The sequence below is a fragment of the Neofelis nebulosa genome, chromosome 7, assembly GCF_028018385.1.
Source record: "Neofelis nebulosa isolate mNeoNeb1 chromosome 7, mNeoNeb1.pri, whole genome shotgun sequence".
Lineage (NCBI taxonomy): Eukaryota > Metazoa > Chordata > Mammalia > Carnivora > Felidae > Neofelis > Neofelis nebulosa.
The window spans coordinates 20,395,571-20,419,606 of record NC_080788.1 but is presented as its reverse complement, the minus strand read 5'-3'; the positions used below and the strand labels follow the sequence as shown (position 1 = coordinate 20,419,606).

Sequence of the window (24,036 nt, the reverse complement as noted above, 5' to 3'; positions counted from 1 at the left end):
TCTCAAAATAAATAAATAAACTTTAAGTGAAAACCTGAGCAGATGTGCTTCATGTACAATGGGCCTGATTCAAGGTCTAATCAGGAGCTTAAAGACTCAACAGAGGAATTCTCCCAGAATGCACTGCAAATCAAGATGTCAGGGATAAAACTGAAGGCAAGTATGAATGCTATTCATGTGTAGTGGCTCACACAGTAATTGAGTTCAAATCCTGCCCAATCTTTTATCAGCTCTCTGATCTTGGATAAGTCACATCAGCATTCAATCTCTCAGTTTTCTCAGCTGTGAATAAGGGAAAACCAGAGGAACTACAGTATATGATAGGTTTGAGCATTATATAAAATAACAGGTAATGTGCTCAAAAAGGGCCTGAAAAGAGTAGGACTCAATTCTTAGTTAAGTTTCTATCATTATTAATATTAATAGACCATCAGATACGTGAAAAATAAATATGCTACCACATGCCACGTACGAAGATATGTCTAAAATTTAAAAATGCAGAAATGTTCAAAAGTAATGATGACAAAGGTAGTCGTATGCTTCCAAAACAACAGAAGACAAAAAACCGTGAAATCATAAAAATAGAATTCTATGTCAAAAAGAATTAAATAGGACACAGTTTATATTTATAATAAAAAACTGTGAAAACAATAGCAATGAGCCTTTCTGCCTGAACAACATGGTATCAAACGTTACCAAAATATATAAAGAAAAATGTATTGAATCAAAGTGAGAATAGTCAAAATGAGAGAATCTGGCAAATTTCTAAGATGATTGATTAAATAGACAAAAATAAATGACATAGGCTTTTAAGTATTGAAATCACAAGCTTGATTTCAATAGTAACCTACAGAATTTTGAACCCAATAGCGAATACACATTTTTGTAAGCACACATGGAATATCTACAAAAATTGATATCATCTTAAACAAAAAAGTCTCAATCAATTTCAAAAAGTAGTAGGCACTCAGGCTAATTTTCTAATGACAGTGTAATAAAACCAGAGATTAGAAATGACACACAATGTATGGAAGCGTTGAATCACCATGTTATACACCTGAGACTAATATGACACTGTATGTTAACTGACTGCAATTGACATAAAAACTTAAAGTAACACAAAGAATAATATCCCACTCAAAAAAAAAAGAAGAAAATTATATGGCCTTGGAGATCAAAGCAAAACAGAGTGGCATTCTGTCACTCTTGGGTAAAGTGGAAAGTCATGCTTGGCACCTGCCAGTAGTTTCTACTTGGACGAGGACTTTGTGTTACTGAGAAAACAAGGGGAAAGGAAATGAAGTCCAAAAGCTAGCAAATGCTTCAAAATGAAAAAAAGAAAGAAAGAAAGAAAGAAGAAAGAAAGAAAGAAAAAAGAAAAAGAAAATTTAACAGATAAAAGCAGAAATTCATGAAATGGGCAAACAATGAACTTTGATAAGACCAAAATTAAATTCTTTGAAAACTAATACTAATAAGAAATACAATGGCAAACCATTAGCAGCCTTGATCAAAAAAAAAAGAATGAGAAAAATCACTACCAAAGGAGAAGAGGCTTTCAAGAATTAATTATTAAAATTAACTACAGAGGGGGCACCTGGGTGGCTCAGTCAGTTAGGTGTCCAACTTTGGCTCAGGTCATCATCTTGAAGTCCATGAGTTCAAGCCCTGCATCAGGCTCTGTGCTGACAGCTCAGAGCCTGGAGCCTGCTTTGGATTCTGTGTCCCCACCCCCACCCCCACCCCGCCCCTTCTTCACTCATGCTCTGTCTTGCTCTGTCTCTCAAAAATAAATGTTTTTTAAAAACACGTTAAAATTAACTACAGAGTCAGAAGACCTAAATCCTTGATGGTTCCATTGTAAAAATTGAAGACGTAGTCAGAGGTCTCATCCTAAATCAGCTCCCAGATTTAGGCAGTGTTTTGGGGGAATTCTTTTGGCCTTTTGAGGAACACATGGTTCTTATTATTCAAACTAACTCTGAGAACAGGGACAGATAGCATTCTAAAAGTCTAGAAAGTCCTAATACTTAAACTCATTTTCATTTGAGAGGTGCACGCATGCCAGTGATTTAGAGGGAATCGGGATCCTACTGGGGCTTCCTCCTGGGAAGGGCTGGGACCAGGGCTGGGACCAGGGCTGGGTGAAGGGGGATTCTACTTCCTACCCTACACAGTTCTGCAGTTTGATTTTTTTCAGTAAATACTCATTGATGGATTAACTACATAACATATTTTTAAAATATTTTATTTATTTATTTTGAGAGAGAGAGAGCTCAAGTTAGGAAGGGGCAGAGAGAGAGAAAAAGAAAGAGAGGGAGAGAGAGAATCCCAAGCAGGCTCTCCACTGCCAGCGCAGAACTCGACGCAGAGCTCCATCCCACAAATGGTGAAATCATGACCTGAGCCAAGATCAAGAGGCGGATGCTTAACTGACTGAGCCTAACTATATAATATTTTTAAGCCAGTCATTTCATTTATTAGTATTAATTTTTAAACCAAAAGAATAAGTAGGAAGTATTATCTCTATCAGAGGCTGGCAATTTTTTTCTGTGCAGGGCCAGTTAGTAAATACTTTAGCCTTCTGGGGCCCATACAGTGTCTGTCACAACTTCTCAACTTTGGCGGCTAGCACCAAAGCAACCACAAACTATATGTAAATGAATATTGCGTCCGTGTTGTAATAAAATTTTATTCACAAAAACAGGTTGTAGGTTGGATTTGGTCCTCGGCCATACTTTGCTAACCCTGATCTCTATCATGAATGGGGAAATTGGTATTTTGATGCATTTTATTAAACCTCTGTCTGATATTTGATTCATTTAATATTTGTTGAGCACCTATTATGTTCCAGGCACAGCTCTCGGGACTAAGGATACAGTAGTTAACTGAACACTGTGCTCAGGGAGGGTTGCATTCTACTGGGAGAAAACGGATGATATGCAAATAAAAACATAATACATCAGGAATTAATAGTTAGGATGATAATGGGGATGGCACAGTTTTATTATTATTTTTTTTTTAATTTTTTTTTCAACGTTTTTTATTTATTTTTGGGACAGAGAGAGACAGAGCATGAACGGGGGAGGGGCAGAGAGAGAGGGAGACACAGAATGGGAAGCAGGCTCCAGGCTCTGAGCCATCAGCCCAGAGCCCGACGCGGGGCTCGAACTCACAGACCGCGAGATCGTGACCTGGCTGAAGTCGGACGCTTAACCGACTGCGCCACCCAGGCGCCCCAAGGGATGGCACAGTTTTAGAAAGGGTGGTAAGAAAGGCCTCCTTGAGAGGTATGTGACCATCAGAAAGAGGCTGAGGATTCACTGGGCAGTGTTGGGAGAGAGTGGGGAGCTGCTCCAGGGAAGAGACAAGTGTGAAGTCTGAAACTAGCAATGATAATCAGCAAAAAGCTGATGTGCCCATAGCAGTGTAGGAAGGGAGTGGAGGGAGCATCTGGGACACAGGGCCAGGGTCTACCAGGTGATTTGAAGGAGTATGGACTTTATCATGGTCTGATGGAGGTTCCTGGAGGGCTCTAGGCCAGGCTGTGAAGTGGCTGATTTACATGTTCAAAACCTCCCTCTGTTGTAGCAACACAGACCGTAGGTCGAGGACAAAGCAGGGGCTGGTTAGGAAGCTCCTACAGCCACCCAGCCATCACAGGCAGTACTCATGGGGGCTTGGGATAGGGAGGGGGGGCGTGTGCCGAGAACTGGTCATATCTTGGAGACAGTATGAAGGTGGAGCTGGCAGAACTGGTGGGGTTTGGGATGTGGGGTAAAGGTAATGGAAGAGAGGAGGGTATGATCCAAGGTTTTTGACCAAATTGCCATTTTCTGATACCTGAGCAAATGAGGGCTTGAGGGGGCTAGTTCCCAGGTGGTTGTGTACACCTTGTTTGACTTGCTTGGTAGGTTGTCATCAGTCTCCAGCCAGTAGGGCCTGGACTTTAGGAGGAGATGCAAAATTTGAAGTAATGGAGGGTGGAGGGGGCAGATAAAGGGTCACGAGGTCATCAGGGAGAGTGTTGACAAAGAAGCAATGCTCACGACTGGGCCATGGAAGAGCCACCAGGATGCAGGGTCCAGCAGAGGAGCCCAGAAGGTGGAGCAGGTGAGCAGGAGAGACCCAGGAAACCATGCATCCTGGGAGCCAAGGGAAGTGCCAACCAAAGGCCAGAAGATGAAAATCCTTTTCCCAGACTACTTTAACAAGGGCAGTAGGGTCCAGGGTACAGAGTAGGTTCAAGCAGGAAAATGAGGCCAGAAAGCCAAGCCAGGCACCTGGAGATCTGGATCCAGGCTAGTGATTGGGTGGTAGAGCAGATCCTCCTCTCACTGCAGACCAACCAGCAAGCTCTGACCCAGCTATTCTGGGCTCTGAGAATTACAAAGAGGATGAAAGTGTTCCTTCTTGTGTGTGCATGGTGTGGTGGTGGGAGGGCTGTGGGAAAGGGTGACAAATGGAAACAACCAATCTATTCTGGTAAACATGAAGAATGGGGCCAGTGCAAGGGTGAGTGGAAACAGAGGGGATTCCCATCCCATTTTCCCAGATCTGTGTTCATGGAGGATGGGGGGAATTTTACAAGAAGATTCCCAAGGGTTTAGTCAACTGAAGAGCCTGTATCACCATACATTGTCAGCAACATGACAATGTCTCAGTATGAAGGTTACTCAAGAAATTGAAAGTAGAGTTATCCTTTGACCCAGCAGTTATACTACTAGATATTTATCCAAAAGATACAAAAATGTTGATTTTCAGGGGCACATGCACCCCGATGTTTACAGCAGCACTATCAACATTGTGTATATATACACATTGTGTATATGTACACAATGGGATATTACTCAGCAATCGAAAAGAATGAAATCTTGTCATTTGAACAACATGGATGGAACTAGAGGGTATTATGCTAAGTGAAATAAGTCAGTCAGAGAAAGACAAATATCATATGATTTCACTCATATATGGAATTTAAGAAACAAAACAGATGAACATAAGGGAAGGAAAGGAAATATAAGATAAAAACAGAGAGGGAGACAAACCGTAAGAGACTCTTAAATACAGAGAACAAGCTGAGGGTTACTGGAGAGTAGATGGGCAGGGGGATGGGCTAAATGGGTGATTGGTATTAAGGAGGGCACTTGCTGGGATGAGAACTGGGTGTTATATATAAGTGATGAATCACTAAATTCTACTCCTGAAACCATTATTACACTATATGTTAAACTAACTTGGGTTTAAATAAAATTAAAAAAAAAAATGGCCCACTATGGCTCAGCGGGCTAAGTCAGGTCGGCAGAAATTCAGCCCTTTCCAATGCACAGCAAAGGCTCAATTGGCAAGGGAGGGCAGGAGACCTACATTTATTTTCATCCAATGGTGTTAAAAACCAGGCTGGCCACATCCTCAGGTCTGCGTCTAGCACACACCCTGTGAATGAGGAACACCAGTTCCTTGGAGGCAGCAGGGCTCTGGACAGGGCACAGAACCCAAGATATGGAGCAAGTCACTTCATGGCTGTGCCTCAGTTTCTACACCTGTGCCTTGGAGGGGATAATCATGCTTTCTGGTGCCTCAGAGGTGATTTAAGATAATATGTGGAAACTGCTTGTGAACCCTGAGGGTTGTAGGTGTGATGAGAATGTCCTCCGTACTCCATGGAAGCATCTAGACCCACTGAGAATTATGAACAGACAGCTGAGGGAGGGTCATTCTTCATCAGTAAAATTTTAGGTATTAAAAAATGACCAGCATTCTTTACATTTGTCCAACATTGTTCTTTTTCCAGTGCATTGAATGTGTATAAATCAAAACACAATGTTGGCCTCTCCCCGCATCCTATAGCCTTGTCTTTGTGCAGCCTGATGCCTATATTCCCAGCTGCCACCTGCCTGTATTCAGGACCACTGCTGCTGGCTTCTCATTGGTGGATCCACAGGTCCTGGATACTGTTGCCTTGGTGAATTCACAACATTGCGTGTGGGTAGGGGCAGAAGCTTCTCTGATTTATCTTCTGCTCTTAAAAGTTGAGGTTATCCCCAGATGAAGCTTAAAATAAATTATGACTTTCCCTTTCCACTGTTTTATTTTTCTTCAATTTATGCTTCTGTGAGCAAGTAATGTTCTTTTATTGACAGCTGAATGAACAGAAAAATGAGGAAAAGCAAATGTCTCCTTTGTCGCAGTTCTTTCCCCTCTCCAGCCCTTCCTGGAATGGAGAGATAAAAATTACAAAGCACGCACCATAATTTTTCTGAAATCAGGTCTCAGGGCTGAGTGGGAATGATCTACTTTGACAGCCTTCATTTCAGCCGTCAAGTGGGAGAGGTTGTGTTCCATTCTGTCTTATCTTCCATTGATGAGCATGAGGATGAGGGGAAAGCATGTGATCCCATGGGACACAGATCGGGGCTTCCACAATGACAGCCACACAGCAAACATTGTGCAGTTGAAATGTCTTCTAACACTTGGTGGAATCAAAGTGGGCTTTTTTTTTTTAACATTTATTTATTTTTGAAAGAGAGAGGACAGACAGAGCACAAGTGGGGGAGGGGCAGAGAGAGAGAGGGAGACACAGAATCTGAACCAGGCTCCAGGCTCTGAGCTGTCAGCACAGAGCCCGATGTGGGGCTAGAACTCATGAACCGTGAGATCATGACCTGAGCCGAAGTTGAATGCTTAAGCAACTGAGCCACCCAGGCGCCCCAAAGTGGGTTTTGATGTGAGTGTGGCAAAACCCATTCAGGAAAGAAACTTTTCTCACCTGGTGGTAAAACCCCATGGTGCACCCCTAACCTATTCATGAACTCAGAACCTAAATATAAATTACTTACGGCATTATCTATATTACTGTTCTCCTCAACAGTAAGCTCAGGCTTAAGAGCTGACCACACAGGTGCTTAATAATACCATACTGCTGTTCCTGGTGTGATAAAATACCCTAATGGGGTGCATTATCTACAGGCCTGCATTTAAACAGGAGAATGAGATGATTAATTGTAATTTTAGGCCAATGTTTCACTGAAGTGGAACAATCTACATGTTACAGGTTGTTTTTGTGAACAAAACAGGGTTTACATCATGCACCACATAGGTTAACCTAACAGACTTAACTATTGTTCCAGAATTTATCCAATATGTAGGACAGTTTAACTCTGTATTTATTTTTTTAACATTTTTAAAAAGTTTATTTATTTTGAGAGAGACAGAGAGAGCGTGAGCAGGGGAAGAGCAGAGAAAGAGAGGGAGAGAATCCCAAGCAGGCTCCTCACTGTCAGCGCAGGGCCTGACATGGGGCTTGATTGCATGAACCGTGAGATCCTGACCGGAGCCGAAGTCAAGATTTGGATGTCCAACTGACTGAGCCACTCAGGTGCCCCAGTTTTAACTCTTTAAATCATGGCATGATATAGTTGGGAGTGTACAGAAAAGTTTGCAAAAATTGTCAGCAATAAACAGTGAGCTCAGAGGGAGTGGTAACATAGGGATAAACCAACATTACGTAGGGATAGAATGTCCAGTGATGGCCCCAGCACGGAAGGTTATCCACATGTTCTCCAGCAGAGTTATAGGTATTCTGTTTGGGATTTTAGTCTATAAAAGGACAGTGAAGTCAGAGAGAAGCATGAGCTGTGAGGAAAGCATGGGCAGGGAAGATGGTGAGAGTGTGGGTCATTGTCATGGAAAGAACAACCAACCCAGGGTCATGGGTGAGATTGGCTACAAGTTTTCCCTGGGAAATGAAAGTGAAGGTATATCATTAGCTTGGTCTTAAATTCAGAAGGGCCTGAGGCTGGGGGCCAGGAAACAAGTGGAGATGGGTCTCTACTCCTAGACCATTTCAGTGTGTGTCTTACCCCATGTGCAAAATCTAAGGGAAAGATTGGTGGCAGTTGTGGACCTTGGGAATGGAGGAAAAAGAGAAAGTGTTGACTCCCCCCAGGAATCAGTAAAACCAAATGCTTTAGAAGCTCAAATAAAGCAAGCTACAGCAGGTGGCTACTTTGGAGCCCAGACCTCACACTCTCCTGTGACCTAACACAGAGTGATGATCTGAGGTCTCTTCTTTTCATCCTTATGTTATCCCTGGATGGGGGATAAAAAAGGAAAGAGAGAGAGGAAAGAAGGGTCTAGGATGTGGAGAAACGTAGGAGGGGTCAAGAAATAGTAATCTAGATACTATGTTTGCACACAAGACAGAAATTCAAAATCCAGGACAATCTGTTGCACTTATTAATGTAGCACGTGTACCAAAGGTGCCCCTGGGGCTGGTGTGTGGCTAGACCCAGGGAAACAGAGGGGGCGAAAGTGGTGGGGTGTGCCTAGTCAGCAGGTCCAGTGTGCATGGACTAGTTGCACAGAGAAAATGCTAATAGCCCGAGACCAGACGGTTGTCTTAATTGTAAAGAGGAGCCAAGTGTACAGAGTGCTCAGTCGCCAACCACTTAGCAGTCATTGAGTGACGACTCTCAGCCAGGCACAGAATAGTCTAGGGCATGGACAAGGAAGAATAGGTGAAGGGAGGCTACTTTGCACATTTTTGTGCATTTAATCCCCACAAAGACTACTCAATATCCTCACTGACCACGAGAGAAATGCAGGGATAAAGGTTAGCAGCTTGCCCAAGGTTACATAATACTTGTGATGCTTGCTTGTATGTGTGAAATTGGCCAGGCCACGGTACCCAGTTGTCTGGTCAAACTCTAGTCTAGATGTTGCTGTGAAGATATTTTTGAATGAGACTAACATCTAAACCAGTAGACACTGAGTAAAGGAGCTTACACTCCAAAATGTGGGTGGGCCACACCCTATCACTTGACATCCTCAAGAGTAAAGACTGAAGTTTCCCCAAACAGAAGGAATTCTCCTCAAGACTACAACATAGAAACCTGCCAGAGTTTCCAGTCTGCTGCCCCATGGAATTTGGATTCAAGACTGTAACACCAGCTCATATTTGAATTTCTATCCTGGCAGGGCTTGCCCTATGAAATTTGGACTTGCCAGCCCAAACTATTGCATGAGTTAATTCCTTAAAATAAATTTGTTTTTCTCCATATATGTGTGTATAGATCTTTCTCCTTACTGAAAACAAAAACTAGAAAGGTAAAATCATCTCTTTAACAAATCCCAGAGGCACCTGTTAATGCAGAATCCTGCACTAGGAAGGGCTGTGATAGATGGAGGCCAGGCCTCAATCTCCTGGACAGGGCTGGCAGGAGGTCATGCTCTCCACATGGGGAGGGGGAGGGCTCACCCCTGAACCACCAACCCAGACCCAGCCAGAGAGAGCCAGGAGGAGCCTGAAGGAAGAATCATATTGCAGGGAACCCAAGGCCACCCAGGTCAGTCTAAGGGACCTCTGAGAACCATGCAGCAGGGAAAGAAACAGAAAGCAGGATGTGTACCTTCTAGGTGAATAGACCATGAAAATGGGGCCCCAAGTACATATTTGCATTAATAAGCTTGATGAATGGAAAATCAATTATATATGCTAATTAAACACAGTAAATATTGGCTTGTGCACTTTTCTACAATGCTTACTAAGTACCAAAACTTAGATATTTATAATCAATCCATTAAAAGATCAAAGAAAACTGATGATTTACATTTTTCATGGAGGGGGGAAGGACATTGAAAGGAGTAGGAACCATTTCCATGGTTGATTTGAGTTCTTGGTTTATTCAAGTCCTTCCTGTCAGAGAGTCTGTACCTGCAAGAAATGGCCATAAAGGCTTACCACAGCTCAAATTTTATTCTGGCCCATAAAATACAGAATTTGTGAGCCAGAAAGGAGATGAAGACAACTCATATTTGGGCAACTCCAGAGCATCCCACAATGAGTTGAGTATTCAGGTGTCTTGGGGGACAGAAGCATTAACACGGATGCTAGGAGACTACTGCACAATTCTTAGATGTTAGAATTTTACTACTGAAGTGCATAATTATCTGGAACGCTGAGAAATGAACAGCATCAGCCTATTTTGGACTCTGACAAAGAACAAAAAGTAAGAATAGTCAGTTGCATACTTGAACAGCATCAACTGCCTGGAATAAAATGGTGCTTCTCAAGTACTATTCTGTTTATGCTGCAGGACAGGCCAAGAAATGACATAGTGGTCTGGGCTTGCCCCAGAAAATATAGGCATCAGTCAAATAATTTGTAAGTGGCTAGAGGACACAGTGGAAAGAGAAGGGGAGGAAGAAAATGAAAAGCAAACAGATAGGACTTCTTAAAGGTTTCAAATGCACTGAGAATGTAAACATACTTGTTAAATAATTGAAGACTTTGTTCTTGATCTTCTGTCTCAAGGACATCGCTAGGTTCAGGCTGAGTTCCAACTCTTGCTTTTTCTTCTGCAGTGGATGCCTCTTGTAAGATCCTATAGGTTTGTTCTGTATGATAACATAAGCAGGTGTCACAGCTCTGGCACGAAGCTCACCCATTTGCTGCTGCCTTTCTTTTCTTCCCTAAAGTTATATGTTGCTGGGGATTTGGCTATTCCAAATTGTATACAAAAAGATGATTATTCAGTTCATGTTTGACATTTTTCTAAGCAAACACCCAATTAGTTCATTGAAAAGATTGTTCATTACAAGGTGTTCAAAATAAATAGTAGCTTGTTTTGGCTAAGAATACAGTGACCATATTTCAAAAGTGCATGTTGGTATTTTTCTGGTTATGGGGGTTGCAGTAAGCACTCACCTTCTTTGCAATATATAAAAATGGGTTTCATGGAAAGAGGGATAGAAGGAAAGGGAGGAAGCAGAATCCCTTTCAAATGCGGTTTCTTCCTAAACTACTGGCCGGTGACCTTCACGGACTTCCCTACCTTGAACTTGGGTTTGGGTTTGGGTTTGGATTTGTTTCCTCTTGGGTTTGGGAACCAGAGTCACAGGGAGTTTCTACTGACTTTTAACACTCAGGTGGAAAGCTCATTTTCTTCCTCTCCAGGACTTGACCATGATCTCTGCCATAGTTTGGGGCAATACCTTCTCTACACACCTGATTCTAAACATCTGAGACCTTGTTCCTTGTGAGCTTCTTCACCCCACCTCCCAATAGTTATAAGAGGTTATGTTCCTAGCAAAGAGCTGTTGGCACCCCCAATTAAAATCTTCCGGGGACCCCTATGGCATCCAAGCCCAGTTCATTAACCTCTTAGCCCACCCTTGCCCTGCCCCTCTTCATGTACACCTCCTCTCTTCCTTGAATTCCTAGAAGGTGTCCTCTATCCTCCCATCCATGTGTGCGCAGTGCAAGGTCCTGAACCTGCAAGGTGTAGAAATGTCATGATCTGTGCTGTTACATTAAATAACATTGCAGTGGAAAGGCTCATCCCAAGAGACAGGCAATAGGAAAGGATGGCATTGGCATGGCTCTCCCTGCGGTCCATTTGCATGCTCCACACTTAAATTGTCCTTCCAGCTCTAGGTCTTGCCTCCTCCCAATGGGACAGGGGCGGGAACAAGAGAAATGCAGTGACCAGCTTAAGGGGTGGGAACTGCCAGAAGAATGAGCCTCCTGCCTCGTTGTGGGGGCTTCTCCCCTGTAATCAAGGATATTGGGCATTCTTTTCATCCCTGATGGCACAAGTAACATGTTTGGAATGACCCATGTTGTCCACGAACAACATTAAAATGTGGACATAAAACGTGAAATGCTATGGTGCTCCTGGGCCCCATGAACTGGTAATATTGAGTGAAATGCAATAACTTCTTGCCTCTACCCCTATTCTGATTAGATCATTTTGCCTTCCACAGAGCACTCCAAGGCATAACTGCTAATTTGGAGCCTTTCCAGCTTGGTCACTCTGGGATACATTTGTTTAATAGTATATATTTCTAGTGATGGCAGCTGGCTCTTTTTGTATTATAAGAGCTGCAGGGCCTCCTTGGCGTTTATACAAGCTGAATCTACCTCCACACAGTGAGAGGAAATGGATTTCCTTCTGAAGGTGGGTGTCCTTATAGCTCATAATAAAGCAGCCCCTTTCTGGAGCACCCACAAAGGATGAGCCCCATGGAACACAAGTGGATCGCCCCACGCTGGAGGGAAGTGAGCCTTTGTTTAATAGCCTGTAATTATTACCTAGAGAATCACCCATAAAGGTAAATCTAAAACTCTAAATGCTGCCCATGGATCTGACATTCAGGTGACAAAAGACCTGGAATAGTTTCGAAGTTTTAAAAAATAATCTCTCTAGCAACATTTTGATAATGTTATTGCTGTATGTATACATATTTTTATAATTTTGAATTTTTTTGAAGTTTATTTATTTTGAGAGAGAGAGACAGAGCACATGAGAAGGGGAGAGGCAGAGAGAGAGGAGGGTGAGAGATCCCTAAGTGGGGCTTGAACTAACAAACTGCAAGATCATGATGTGAGCTGAAACCAACAGTCAGATGCTTAACTGACTGAGCCATCCAGGCATCCCTACAATTTTTAATTAAGATTTTATTTTCAAGTAATCTCTATACCCAACATGGGGCTTGAACTCACAACCCCAAGATCAAGAGTTGCACGTTCCACCGATTGAGCTAGCCAGTCACCCCTACAATTCTTTTTTTTTTTCAATATATGAAGTTTATTGTCAAATTGGTTTCCACACAACACCCAGTGCTCATCCCAAAAAGGTGCCCTCCTTAATACCCATCACCCACCCTCCCCTCCCTCCCACCCTCCATCAACCCTCAGTTTGTTCTCAGTTTTTAAGAGTCTCTTATGCTTTGGCTCTCTCCCACTCTAACCTCCTTTTTTTTTTCCCTTCCCCTCCCCCATGGGTTTCTGTTAAGTTTCTCAGGATCCACATAAGAGTGAAAACATATGGTATCTGTCTTTCTCTGTATGGTTTATTTCACTTAGCATAACACTCTCCAGTTCCACCCATGTTGCTACAAAGGGCCATATTTCGTTCTTTCTCATTGCCACGTAGTACTCCATTTTGTATATAAACCACAATTTTTTTATCCATTCATCAGTTGGTGGACATTTAGGCTCTTTCCATAATTTGGCTATTGTTGAGAGTGCTGCTATAAACATTGGGGTACAAGTGTCCCTATGCATCAGTACTCCTGTATCCCTTGGGTAAATTCCTAGCAGTGCTACTGCTGAGTCATAGGGTAGGTCTATTTTTAATTTTTTGAGGAACCTCCACACTGTTTTCTAGAGTGGCTGCACCAATTTGCATTCCCACCAACAGTGCAAGAGTGTTCCCGTTTCTCCAGCGTCCTCTCCAGCATCCTCTCCAACATCTCCAGTCTCCTGATTTGTTCATTTTGGCCACTCTGACTGGGATGAGGTGATATCTGAGTGTGGTTTTGATTTGTATTTCCCTGATGAGGAGCGACGTTGAGCATCTTTTCATGTGTCTGTTGGCCATCCAGATGTCTTCTTTAGAGAAGTGTCTATTCATGTTTTCTGCCCATTTCTTCACTGGGTTATTTGTTGCTCGGGTGTGGAGTTTGGTGAGCTCTTAATAGATTTTGGATACTAGCCCTTTGTCCGATATGTCATTTGCAAATATCTTTTCCCATTCCATTGGTTGCCTTTTAGTTTTGTTGGTTGTTTCCTTTGCTGTGCAGAAGCTTTTTATCTTCATAAGGTCCCAGTAGTTCATTTTTGCTTTTAATTCCCTTGCCTTTGGGGATGTGTCAAGTAAGAGATTGCTACGGCTGAGGTCAGAGAGGTCTTTTCCTGGTTTCTCCTCTAGGGTTTTGATGGTTTCCTGTCTCACATTCAGGTCCTTTATCCATTTTGAGTTTGTTTTTGTGAATGGTGTGAGAAAGTTGTCTAGTTTCAATCTTCTGCATGTTGCTGTCCAGTTCTCCCAGCACCATTTGTTAAAGAGACTGTCTTTTTTCCATTGGATGTTCTTTCCTGCTTTGTCAAAGATTAGTTGGCCATACGTTTGTGGGTCTAGTTCTGGGGTTTCTATTCTATTCCATTGGTCTATGTGTCTGTTTTTGTGCCAATACCATGCTGTCTTGATGATGACAGCTTTGTAGTAGAGGCTGAAGTATGGGATTGTGATGCCTCCTGCTTTGGTCTTCTTCTTCAAAATTACTTTGGCTATTCGGGGTCTTTTGTGGTGCCATACGAATTTTAGGATTGCTTGTTCTAGTTTTGAGAAGAATGCTGGTGCAATTTTGATTGGGATTGCATTGAATGTGTAGATAGCTTTGGGTAGTATTGACATTTTGACAATATTTATTCTTCCAATCCATGAGCATGGAATGTTTTTCCATTTCTTTATATCTTCTTTAATGTCCTTCATAAGCTTTCTATAGTTTTCAGCATACAGATCTTTTACATCTTTGGTTAGATTCATTCCTAGGTATTTTATGCTTCTTGGTGCAATTGTGAATGGAATCAGTTTCTTTATTTGTCTTTCTGTTGCTTCATTGTTAGTGTATAAGAATGCAACTGATGGGGCGCCTGGGTGGCGCAGTCGGTTAAGCGTCCGACTTCAGCCAGGTCACGATCTCGCGGTCCGTGAGTTCGAGCCCCGCGTCAGGCTCTGGGCTGATGGCTCGGAGCCTGGAGTCTGTTTCCAATTCTGTGTCTCCCTCTCTCTGCCCCTCCCCCGTTCATGCTCTGTCTCTCTCTGTCCCAAAAATAAATAAAAAACGTTGAAAAAAAAATTTAAAAAAAAAAAAAAAAAAAAAAAAAAAAAAAAAAAGAATGCAACTGATTTCTGTACATTGATTTTGTATCCTGCAACTTTGCTGAATTCATGTATCAGTTCTAGCAGACTTTTGGTGGAGTCTATCGGATTTTCCATGTATAATATCATGTCATCTGCAAAAAGTGAAAGCTTAACTTCATCTTTGCCAATTTTCATGCCTTTGATTTCCTTTTGTTGTCTGATTGCTGATGCTAACACTTCTAACACTATGTTAAACAATAGCTGTGAGAGTGGACATCCTGTCGTGTTCCTGATCTCAGGGGGAAAGCTCTCAGTTTTTCCTGATTGAGGATGATGTCAGCTGTGGGCTTTTCATAAATGGCTTTTATGATGTTGAAGTATGTTCCTTCTATCCCGACTTTCTCAAGGGTTTTTATTAAGAAACGTTGCTGAATTTTGTCAAATGCTTTTTCTGCATCAATTGACAGGATCATATGGTTCTTATCTTTTCTTTCTAATGAAAGAAAAGTGTGATGTCATGTGATGCATGACGTTGATTTATTTGCGAATGTTGAACCAGCCTTCTATCCCAGGAATGAATCCCACTTGATCATGGTGAATAATTCTTTTTATATGCTGTTGAATTCGATTTGCTAGTATCTTGTTGAGAATTTTTGCATCCATATTCATCAGGGATATTGGCCTGTAGTTCTCTTTTTTTACTGGGTCTCTGTCTGGTTTAGGAATCAAAGTAATACTGGCTTCATAGAATGAGTCTGGAAGTTTTCCTTCCGTTTCTATTTTTTGGAATAGCTTGAGAAGGATAGGTATTATCTCTGCTTTAAATATCTGGTAGAATTCCCCAGGGAAGCCATCTGGTCCTGGACTCTTATCTGTTGGGAAATTTTTGATAACTGATTCAATTTCTTCGCTGGTTATGGGTCTGTTCAAGTTTTCTATTTCCTCCTGATTGAGTTTTGGAAGTGTGTGGGTGTTTAGGAATTTGTCCATTTCTTCCAGGTTGCCCAGTTTGTTGGCATATAATTTTTAATAGTATTCCCTGATAATTGCTTGTATTTCTGAGGGATTGGTTGTAATAATTCCATTTTCATTCATGATTTTATCTATTTGGGTCACCTCCCTTTTCTTTTTGAGAAGCCTGGCTAGAGGTTTATCAATTTTGTTTATTTTTTCAAAAAACCAACTCTTGGTTTTGTTGATCTGCTCTACAGTTTTTTTTTTAGATTCTATATTGTTTATTTCAGCTCTGATCTTTATTATTTCTCTTCTTCTGCTGGATTTAGGCTGTCTTTGCTGTTCTGCTTCTATTTCCTTTAGGTGTGCTGTTAGATTTTGTATTTGGGATCTTTCTTGTTTCTTGAGATAGGCCTGGATTGCAATGTATTTTCCTCTCAGGACTGCCTTTGCTGCATCCAAAAGCGTTTGGATCATTGTATTTTCATTTTCATTTGTTTCCATATATTTTTTAATTTCTTCTCTAATTGCCTGGTTGACCCACTCATTCTTTAGTAGGGTGTTCTTTAACTTCCATGCTTTTGGAGGTTTTCCAGACTTTTTCCTGTGGTTGATTTCAAGCTTCATAGCATTGTGATCTGAAAGAATGCATGGTATAATTTCAATTCTTGTGTACTTATGAAGGGCTGTTTTGTGACCCAGTATATGATCTATCTTGGAGAATGTTCCATGTGCACTCAAGAAGAAAGTATATTCTGTTGCTTTGGGATGCAGAGTTCTGAATATATCTGTCAAGTCCATCTGATCCAATATATCATTCAGGACCTTTGTTTGTTTATTGATCCTGTGTCTAGATGATCTATCCATTTCTGTAAGTGGAGTGTTAAAGTCCCCTGCAATTACCACATTCTTATCAATAAGGTTGCTTATGTTTATGAGTAATTGTTTTATATATTTGGGGGCTCCTATATTCGGCGCATAGACATTTATAATTGTTAGCTCTTCCTGATGGATAGACCCTGTGATTATTATATAATGCCCTCCTTCATCTCTTGTTACAGCCTTTAATTTAAAGTCTAGTTTGTCTGATATAAGTATGGCTACTACAGCTTTCTTTTGACTTCCAGTGGCATGACAAATAGTTCTCCATCCCTCACTCTCAATCTGAAGGTGACCTCAGGCCTAAAATGAGTCTCTTGTAGACAGCAAATAGATGGGTCTTGTTTTTTTTATCCATTCTGACACCCTATGTCTTTTGGTTGGCGCATTTAGTCCATTTACATTCAGTGTTATTATAGAAAGATACAGGTTTAGAGTCATTGTGATGTCTGTAGGTTTCATGCTTGTAGCGATGTCTCTGGTACTTTGTCTCACAGGATCCCCCTTAGGATCTCTTGTAGGGCTAGTTTAGTGGTGACGAATTCCTTCAGTTTTTGTTTGTTTGGGAAGACCTTTATCTCTCTTTCTATTCTAAATAACAGACTTGCTGGATAAAGGATTCTTGGCTGCATATTTTTTTCTGTTCATCACATTGAAGATCTCCTGCCATGCCTTTCTGGCCTGCCAAGTTTCAGTAGAGAGATCGGTCATGAGTCTTATAGGTCTCCCTTTATATGTTAGAGCACGTTTATCTCTAGCTGCTTTCACAATTTTCTCTTTATCCTTGTATTTTGCCAGTTTCACTATGATATGTCATGCAGAAGATCGATTCAAGTTATGTCTGAAGGGAGTTCTCTGTGCCTCTTGGATTTCAATGCCTTTTTCCTTCCCCAGATCAGGGAAGTTCTCAGCTATGATTTGTTCAAGTACACCTTCAGCACCTTTCCCTCTCTCTTTCTCCTCTGGAATACCAATTATGCATAGATTATTGCTCTTTAGTGCATCACTTAGTTCTCTAATTTTCCCCTCATACTCCTGGATTTTTTTATCTCTCTTTTTCTCAGCTTCTTCTTTTTCCATAATTTTATCTTCTAGTTCACCTATTCTCTCCTCTGCCTCTTCAATCCAAGACGTGGTTGTCTCCATTTTATTTTGCAGCTCATTGATAGCATTTTTTAGCTCCTCCTGGCTGTTCCTTAGTCCCTTAATCTCTGTAGCAATAGATTCTCTGCTGTCCTTTACACTGTTTTCAAGCCCAGCGATTAATTTTATGACTATTATTCTAAATTCACTTTCTGTTATATTGTTTAAATCATTTTTGATCAGTTCGTTAGCTGTTGTTATTTCCTGGACATTTTTCTGAGGGGAATTCTTCCACTTCCTCATTTTGGATAGTCCCTGGAGTGGTGCGGGACTGTGGGGCACTTCCCCTGTGCTGTCTTGAATAACTTGCGTTGGTGGGCGGGGCTGCAGTCAGACCTGATGTCTGCTCCCAGCCCACCGCTGGGGCCACAGTCAGACTGGTGTGTGCCTTCTCTTCCCCTGTCCTAGGGGTGGGACTCACTGTGGGATGGTGTGGTCCATCTGGGCTAATTGCACACTGCCAGGCTTGTGGTGCTGGGGATCTGGCGTATTAGCTGGGGTGGATCAGCAAGGTGCACAGGGGCAGGATGGGTAGGCTCAGCTCGCTTTTCCTTCAGAGATTCACTTCAGGAGGGGCCCTGTGGCACCGGGAGGGAGTCAGACTCACCCGAGGGATGGATCCGCAGAAGCACAGCGTTGGGTGTTTGCGTGGTGCAAGCAAGTTCCCTGGCAGGAACTGGTTCCCTTTGGGATTTTGGCTGGGGGATGGGCGAGGGAGATGGCACTGGCGAGCACCTTTGTTCCCCGCCAAGCTGAGCTCTGTCATCTGGGGCTCAACAACTCTCCCTCCCGTTGTCCTCCAGCCTTCCCGCTCTCAGAGCAGAGCTGTTAACTTACGACCTCCCAGATGCTAAGTCACTCTTGCTGTCGGAACACACTCTGTCTGGCCCCTCCACTTTTGCAAGCCTACTCGGGGGCTCTGCTTGGCCGGCGGGGCCGCCCCTCCGCCCCGGCTCCCTCCCGCCAGTCCGTGGAGTGCGCACCGCCTCGCCGCCCTTCCTACCCTCTCCCGTGGGCCTCTCGTCTGCGCTTGGATCCAGAGACTCCATTCTGCTAGTCTTCTGGTGGTTTTCTGGGTTCTTTAGGCAGGTGTGGGTGGAATCTAAGTGATCAGCAGGACGCGCGGTGAGCCCAGCGTCCTCCTACGCTGCCATCTTCCCAGGATCCTATCATCAATATCACCCCTACAATTCTTAATGTTTAGGTAGTTTTAGGCTCACACAGAAGTTGCAAAAGTAGTACAGGAAGTTCCCACACACCTTCCCTCAGTTTCCCCTCAAACATAACATATTACATGACTCTACTACAATAATCAAAACCAGGAAATTGATTTTGTCACAATGCTAAACTGCAGATGTGATTCAGACTGTACTAGTTTTTACATACATTCATTTTTTGTGTGTGCATGTGTGTGTGTGTGTGTGTGTGTGTGTATGCGTGTGTGGTTGCCGTATAGTTCTATAACATTTTATCATTGGTATAGATTTGTGCAACCACCACCACAATCAGATGGTCTCTTATTCAAATTAAACATTTCTATTTTATTTTTACTATGGACATTTTCAAATATTCAGAGAAGTATAAAAATAATGTAATAGATACTCATGTTTCTAACTCTGGATTTAACAGGTGTTAACATTTTGACACATACACTTTGTCAAATTTGTTAAAGAATTAAAATATTAAAGGGGTAGGTAAATGCTACCTGATCTCCTTCCCTCTCCCTCTTCCTTCTCAGCCAAGGTTATTTCTTTTTTCTTTGATTTTTTTGAGAGAGAGAGCAGGGGAGGGGCAGAGAGAGAGGAGGACAGAGGATCCAAAATGTGTTCTGCACTGACAGCAGTGAGCCCGATGCAGGGCTTGAACTCATGAAGGGTGAGATCATGACCTGAGCTGAAGTTGGACGTTCAACTGGCTGAGCCACCTAGGCACCCCCCAGGGTTATCTCTTCACAAGTAAAATTAAGTAGCAAACCAACAAACAAACCTCACTCTGCATTTGTCCTTACCTAAAAAGTGAAATGGTTACTACCACAGATATTCAGTCTGTTTTGGACTTACCAGAATTTTAAGTTACATGGTAAAAAATATTTATCAAGGTGTTTTTTTTTAAATGTGTTATACATATGTAATAGAAATAAAGAACTTGGCAATACAAAAATAAAAGGACTGCAGTGGTCTTCTTTGTCATGGTACTCTACATAAAGCTGTATTGAATTAATAAATGCATGAAGTCAACAAATGCTTCTCTGATAAACATATTACACTACAAGCTATAAGAATGTTTTACATGGCAGCCTAAAATAGTGTATAAGTGAGAAGCCATGGGGTGTCTGGGAGGCTCAGTCAGTTAACCATTTGACTTTTGATTTTGGCTCAGGTCATGATCTCACAGTTCATGAGATGGGAGCTCTGGGTCAGGCTCTGTGCTGTCAGCATGGAGCCTGCTTGGGATTCGCTCTCTCCATCTCTCTCTGCCCCTCCCCAGCTCATGCTTGCTCCCTCTCGCTCTTCCTCTCTCTCAAAAATAAATAAATAAATAAATAAGGCATTTAAAAACAAAAAAAGAAGGGGCACCTGGGTGGCCCAGTCGATTGAGCATGTGACCTTGGCTCAGGTCATGACCTCGCACGGTCTGTGAGTTCAAACCCCATGTCAGGCTCTGTGCTGACAGCTCAGAGCCTGGAGCCTGTTCCAGATTCTGTGTCTCCCTCTCTCTCTGACCCTCCCCCGTTCATGCTCTGTCTCTCTCTGTTTCAAAAATAAATAAACATTAAAAATTAGAAAAAAAAAGAAGCCATGTATAAATACTCATTTTTGCCAAGTTGGCTTTTTCAGTGGACGGGCCATTTTACTGAACATTATGGGGCCTCTAGTAGGGGAGAGGTTACAATAAGACTATAATTGGGGCACCTGGGTGGCTCAGTTGGTTAAGTGTCCGCTTCATGATTTCAGCTCAGGTCATGATCTCACGGTTTGTGGGTTCGGGCCCCGCATCAGGCTCTATGTTGACAGCACAGAGCCTGCTTGGGATTCTCTGTCTCCCTCTCTCTCTGCCCCTCCCCCACTTGTGCTCTGTCTCACTCTCTCTCTGCCCTTCCGCCATTTGCTTTCTATCTCTCTATATCAAAAATAAATAAACATTTTTTTTAAAAGACTAATTCGGGGCACCTGGGTGGCTCAGTCAGTTAAACATCTGACTTGAGCTCAGGTCATGATCTTGAGGTTCATGAGGTCGAGCCCCACATGGGGCTCTGTGCTGACAGCTCAGAGACTGGAGCCTGTTTCAGATTCTGTGTCCCCCCCTCTCTCTGCTCCTCCCCTGCTCATGCTCTCTCTCTCTCTCTCTCTCTCTCTCTCTCTCTCTCTGTCAAAAGTAAATAAACATTAAAAAAAAAAGACTAATTCACAGCAACTATCCAATAACCAAGGAAAATTTTTCTATTAAGACAAATGTTAAAATCCATGTAACACCTGTCACGTTGGCACCATGAAGGTTTAGTCTTAAGGAAGTGTTACAGGGCAAACAGAGGCCAATAACAAAACGCTGCCTCAAAACAGCTCAAATCCTTCCCTGCAATCCTCAAAGACTTGGGTGAGGACCCATGCACACAGGACACAGCTTCACAAACAGGGATCCCTTTCTTTTGCCTCTGCCTCCACGGCTCCTATCACTGCCGCCAGAACATCTGCTGCCCCCCCCCCCCCACATCCCCCAAACCCTCCTCCTCTGTTCTGCTCACGTTTCCCTCCTTTTCATTCCTTTTCATACGGCCCGACCCAAACCCTCTCTTAGCAGGAAAGACTCCTTTCTCTTTCAAAGTTAGGAGGTAGGGACGTTGAGATAAGCAATTACAGGAGAAGAGAAACAGCTAAGAAGATCCCTGTGCTGTTTTTTTTAAATGCAGCTTTATTGAGATCTCATGCACAGATCATGAAATTCATCCTTCTAAAGTAATACAATTCAGTGGTTTTTAGTGTATTCACAGACATGCTCAACCATCACCACTAACTGATTTTGGAGAATTTTCACCACCCCCTAGAAAAAGCCCTGTACCCACTAGCAGTCACTGGGCATTCCCCCTACACCCAGCCCCCCGCAACCACTCATCCGCTTTCTACCTCTATGGATTTATCTATTCTGGGCATTTCAACAGAAGGAATCATACAGTTAGGTGGACTTTGGTGACTGGTTTCTTCATCTTAAAGTTTTCAAGGTACATCCATGTCGCAGCATGGGTCAGATCTTCCTTTTTAGGGCAGAGTAATATTCTATTTAGGGATATAGCACATTCTGTTTATGCATTCATTGGTTGATAGATATTTGGGTTGTTTCCACTTTTTAGCTGCTTTAAATAATGCTGTTATGAACATTCACACACAGCTTTTTGTTTGGGTATATGTTTTCATTTCTCTCAAGTTTATACCTAGGATTAGAATTGCTGGGTCATAAGACAATATTTGGAGGAACCATGATCATTCTTGTGCCTTTACCTGTGAAATGAAAGTTCAGTCCAGCTGCCTTAACTTATTAGTATTTTATGCCTTGCACTTCAAAGTCTGCATTAAAACAAGAATGGTGCAAATCTTTCTATTAGTTGACTGAGATCATCAGGTTTTATTTGGTATCACAGACGTTTGCTTCTGCATCATGAGACTTTATAGAGAAACATTGGATTTAAAAAAAATTGTTTAAATATTTATTCATTTTTTGAGAGAGAGAGATAGATAGGTAGAGAGAGAGAGAGAGAGAGAGAGAGAGAGACCATGATTGGGGGAGGGGCAGAGGGAGGGAGACACAGAATCCAAAGCAGATTCCAGGCTCCAAGCTGTCAGCACAGAGTCCAACACGGGCATGAACCCGTGAACTGCGAGATCATGACCTGAGGCCCGTCAAAACTCAACCGACTGAGTCACCCAGGTACCCCAGCATTGGACTTTTTTTTTAACCAAATGTGTGTGGAGGCTCACTATTACACAGTGAGAGTGGGGTGCCAGAGATTTTGCTGAGACACTCACTAAGCTCACTACTTTCCAGAGCAAGCCATGTTCTTACCTTGGTAATAAAGGAAAAAGCAGGTGAGCAGGTAAGGACAGAATTCCTCCAGATGAGAGCAGAAAGCACAGAAAGCCTTTGGACCTTTGGAGCAAAGCTTCAGAAAAAAGGACTCCACTCTCCGTGGGTGGCAATGCCAGGAGAGGATCTCTCTGTACTCCTTCAGGGAGAACACACCATCATATACCAGACGTGGGAGCACCTGGCTGACGTTGAATTCCTTCAGTATCCTCTCCTTGTAACTCAGCGGCATTTCCAAGAGCTGCTTGGTCCTCTGCTCCCTTTCTGCCTGTGTTGTTGACTCACAGCAATAGAACCAGGGCCTGGCCCCTGCCTCACCCATCTGAACGCCTGCAGAGCTGGTGAACGATCTCCCTCCTGGGCCTCGCTGCTCCGTGGCCTCTGAGGGCAAGGACTACACCACACGGACATCTGCAGGCAGACTCATCCTGCTGTCCTCAGTTATTACAGATCTGCAGGAGAGGGGAGGCCTGGGATTAAACCCGCATGCTGACTGGCGTGGCCCTAAGAGGATTGTACTGCACTGATTAGCCCTCTGCAGCCGTTAACTTTAAAAGATGAAGAAGAAACACAGTCTGGCTAATACCTGTTCTGTTGAAATTCTTCGTCTCAGCCCCAGGTGACCATTTTCCCTTTGGATTCCCCCAAATGGTTGCTTTCAACGTTATGAACCTAACATGCTCACCGACTCTATCACATGGTCTTATTATAATGTCAGAAGCTGTATCAGGAACTGTGCGACTCATGTCGTCCTGCCAGCCTAGTTTGGGGTTAGACTTTGCAGAAAACTGCAGACGGGAGAGGAAAGTAGCAGAAGCCAGTTGTTTAAGGGTGTTTCAGTTTTATTCAACTACCTAAGCGCTATTTCTTGGTGGCATAGTCCCCTTCCTTCGGAGAAATTCAAATGCTTCTATTGTAATCACCTGGTTAAGTGATTCAATCCCATAAATGACCCCTCTCCTCTGATCTGACCCTGGTGTCCACTTAATGAAGCCAGATTAGAAGAGGGGATTATTGATGGCTCAGGGGAGGCCTCACTGCAGATTGCCCAGATAGAATTGAATTGTTCCCAGCCGGCCTTCATGTTTCCACCTGCCTGGAATTGCCCAGGCTCTGAAGTAACCTGGGGTGCCCCTGGGGTTCTGATCTGGGCCTGTGGGTGACCCATTCTTCCCTTGCCTGTGCTCTCTCTCTCCATCTGCACATGTGAGTGAGTTATGGCTTTGGGACCCTTCTCCTACTTGTATCATATGACTCTTCTCTTTAAAAGTCTCTCTAAGACTCTTAAAAACTGAGAACAAACTGAAGGTTGATGGGGGGTGGGAGGGAGGGG

At 42.8% G+C, this 24,036-nt stretch overlaps 1 protein-coding gene across 6 annotated transcripts in view; it reads right to left on the bottom strand.

Moving 5' to 3' along the window:
- Positions 1–23,040, bottom strand: part of TJP1 (tight junction protein 1) — a 375,977-nt gene extending 352,937 nt beyond the window's left edge. For all 6 annotated transcript variants that reach the window (XM_058736789.1, XM_058736790.1, XM_058736791.1 and 3 more), the window contains exons 1-2: positions 22,683–23,040; positions 10,272–10,398 (exon numbers count right to left, since the gene is read on the bottom strand). In XM_058736789.1, the coding sequence (XP_058592772.1) occupies positions 10,272–10,398; positions 22,683–23,025 (470 nt within the window). In that variant the 5' untranslated portion in view covers positions 23,026–23,040. The remainder of the gene's footprint in view (positions 1–10,271; positions 10,399–22,682) is intronic.
- Between the last annotated feature and the right edge of the window lie 996 nt (positions 23,041–24,036).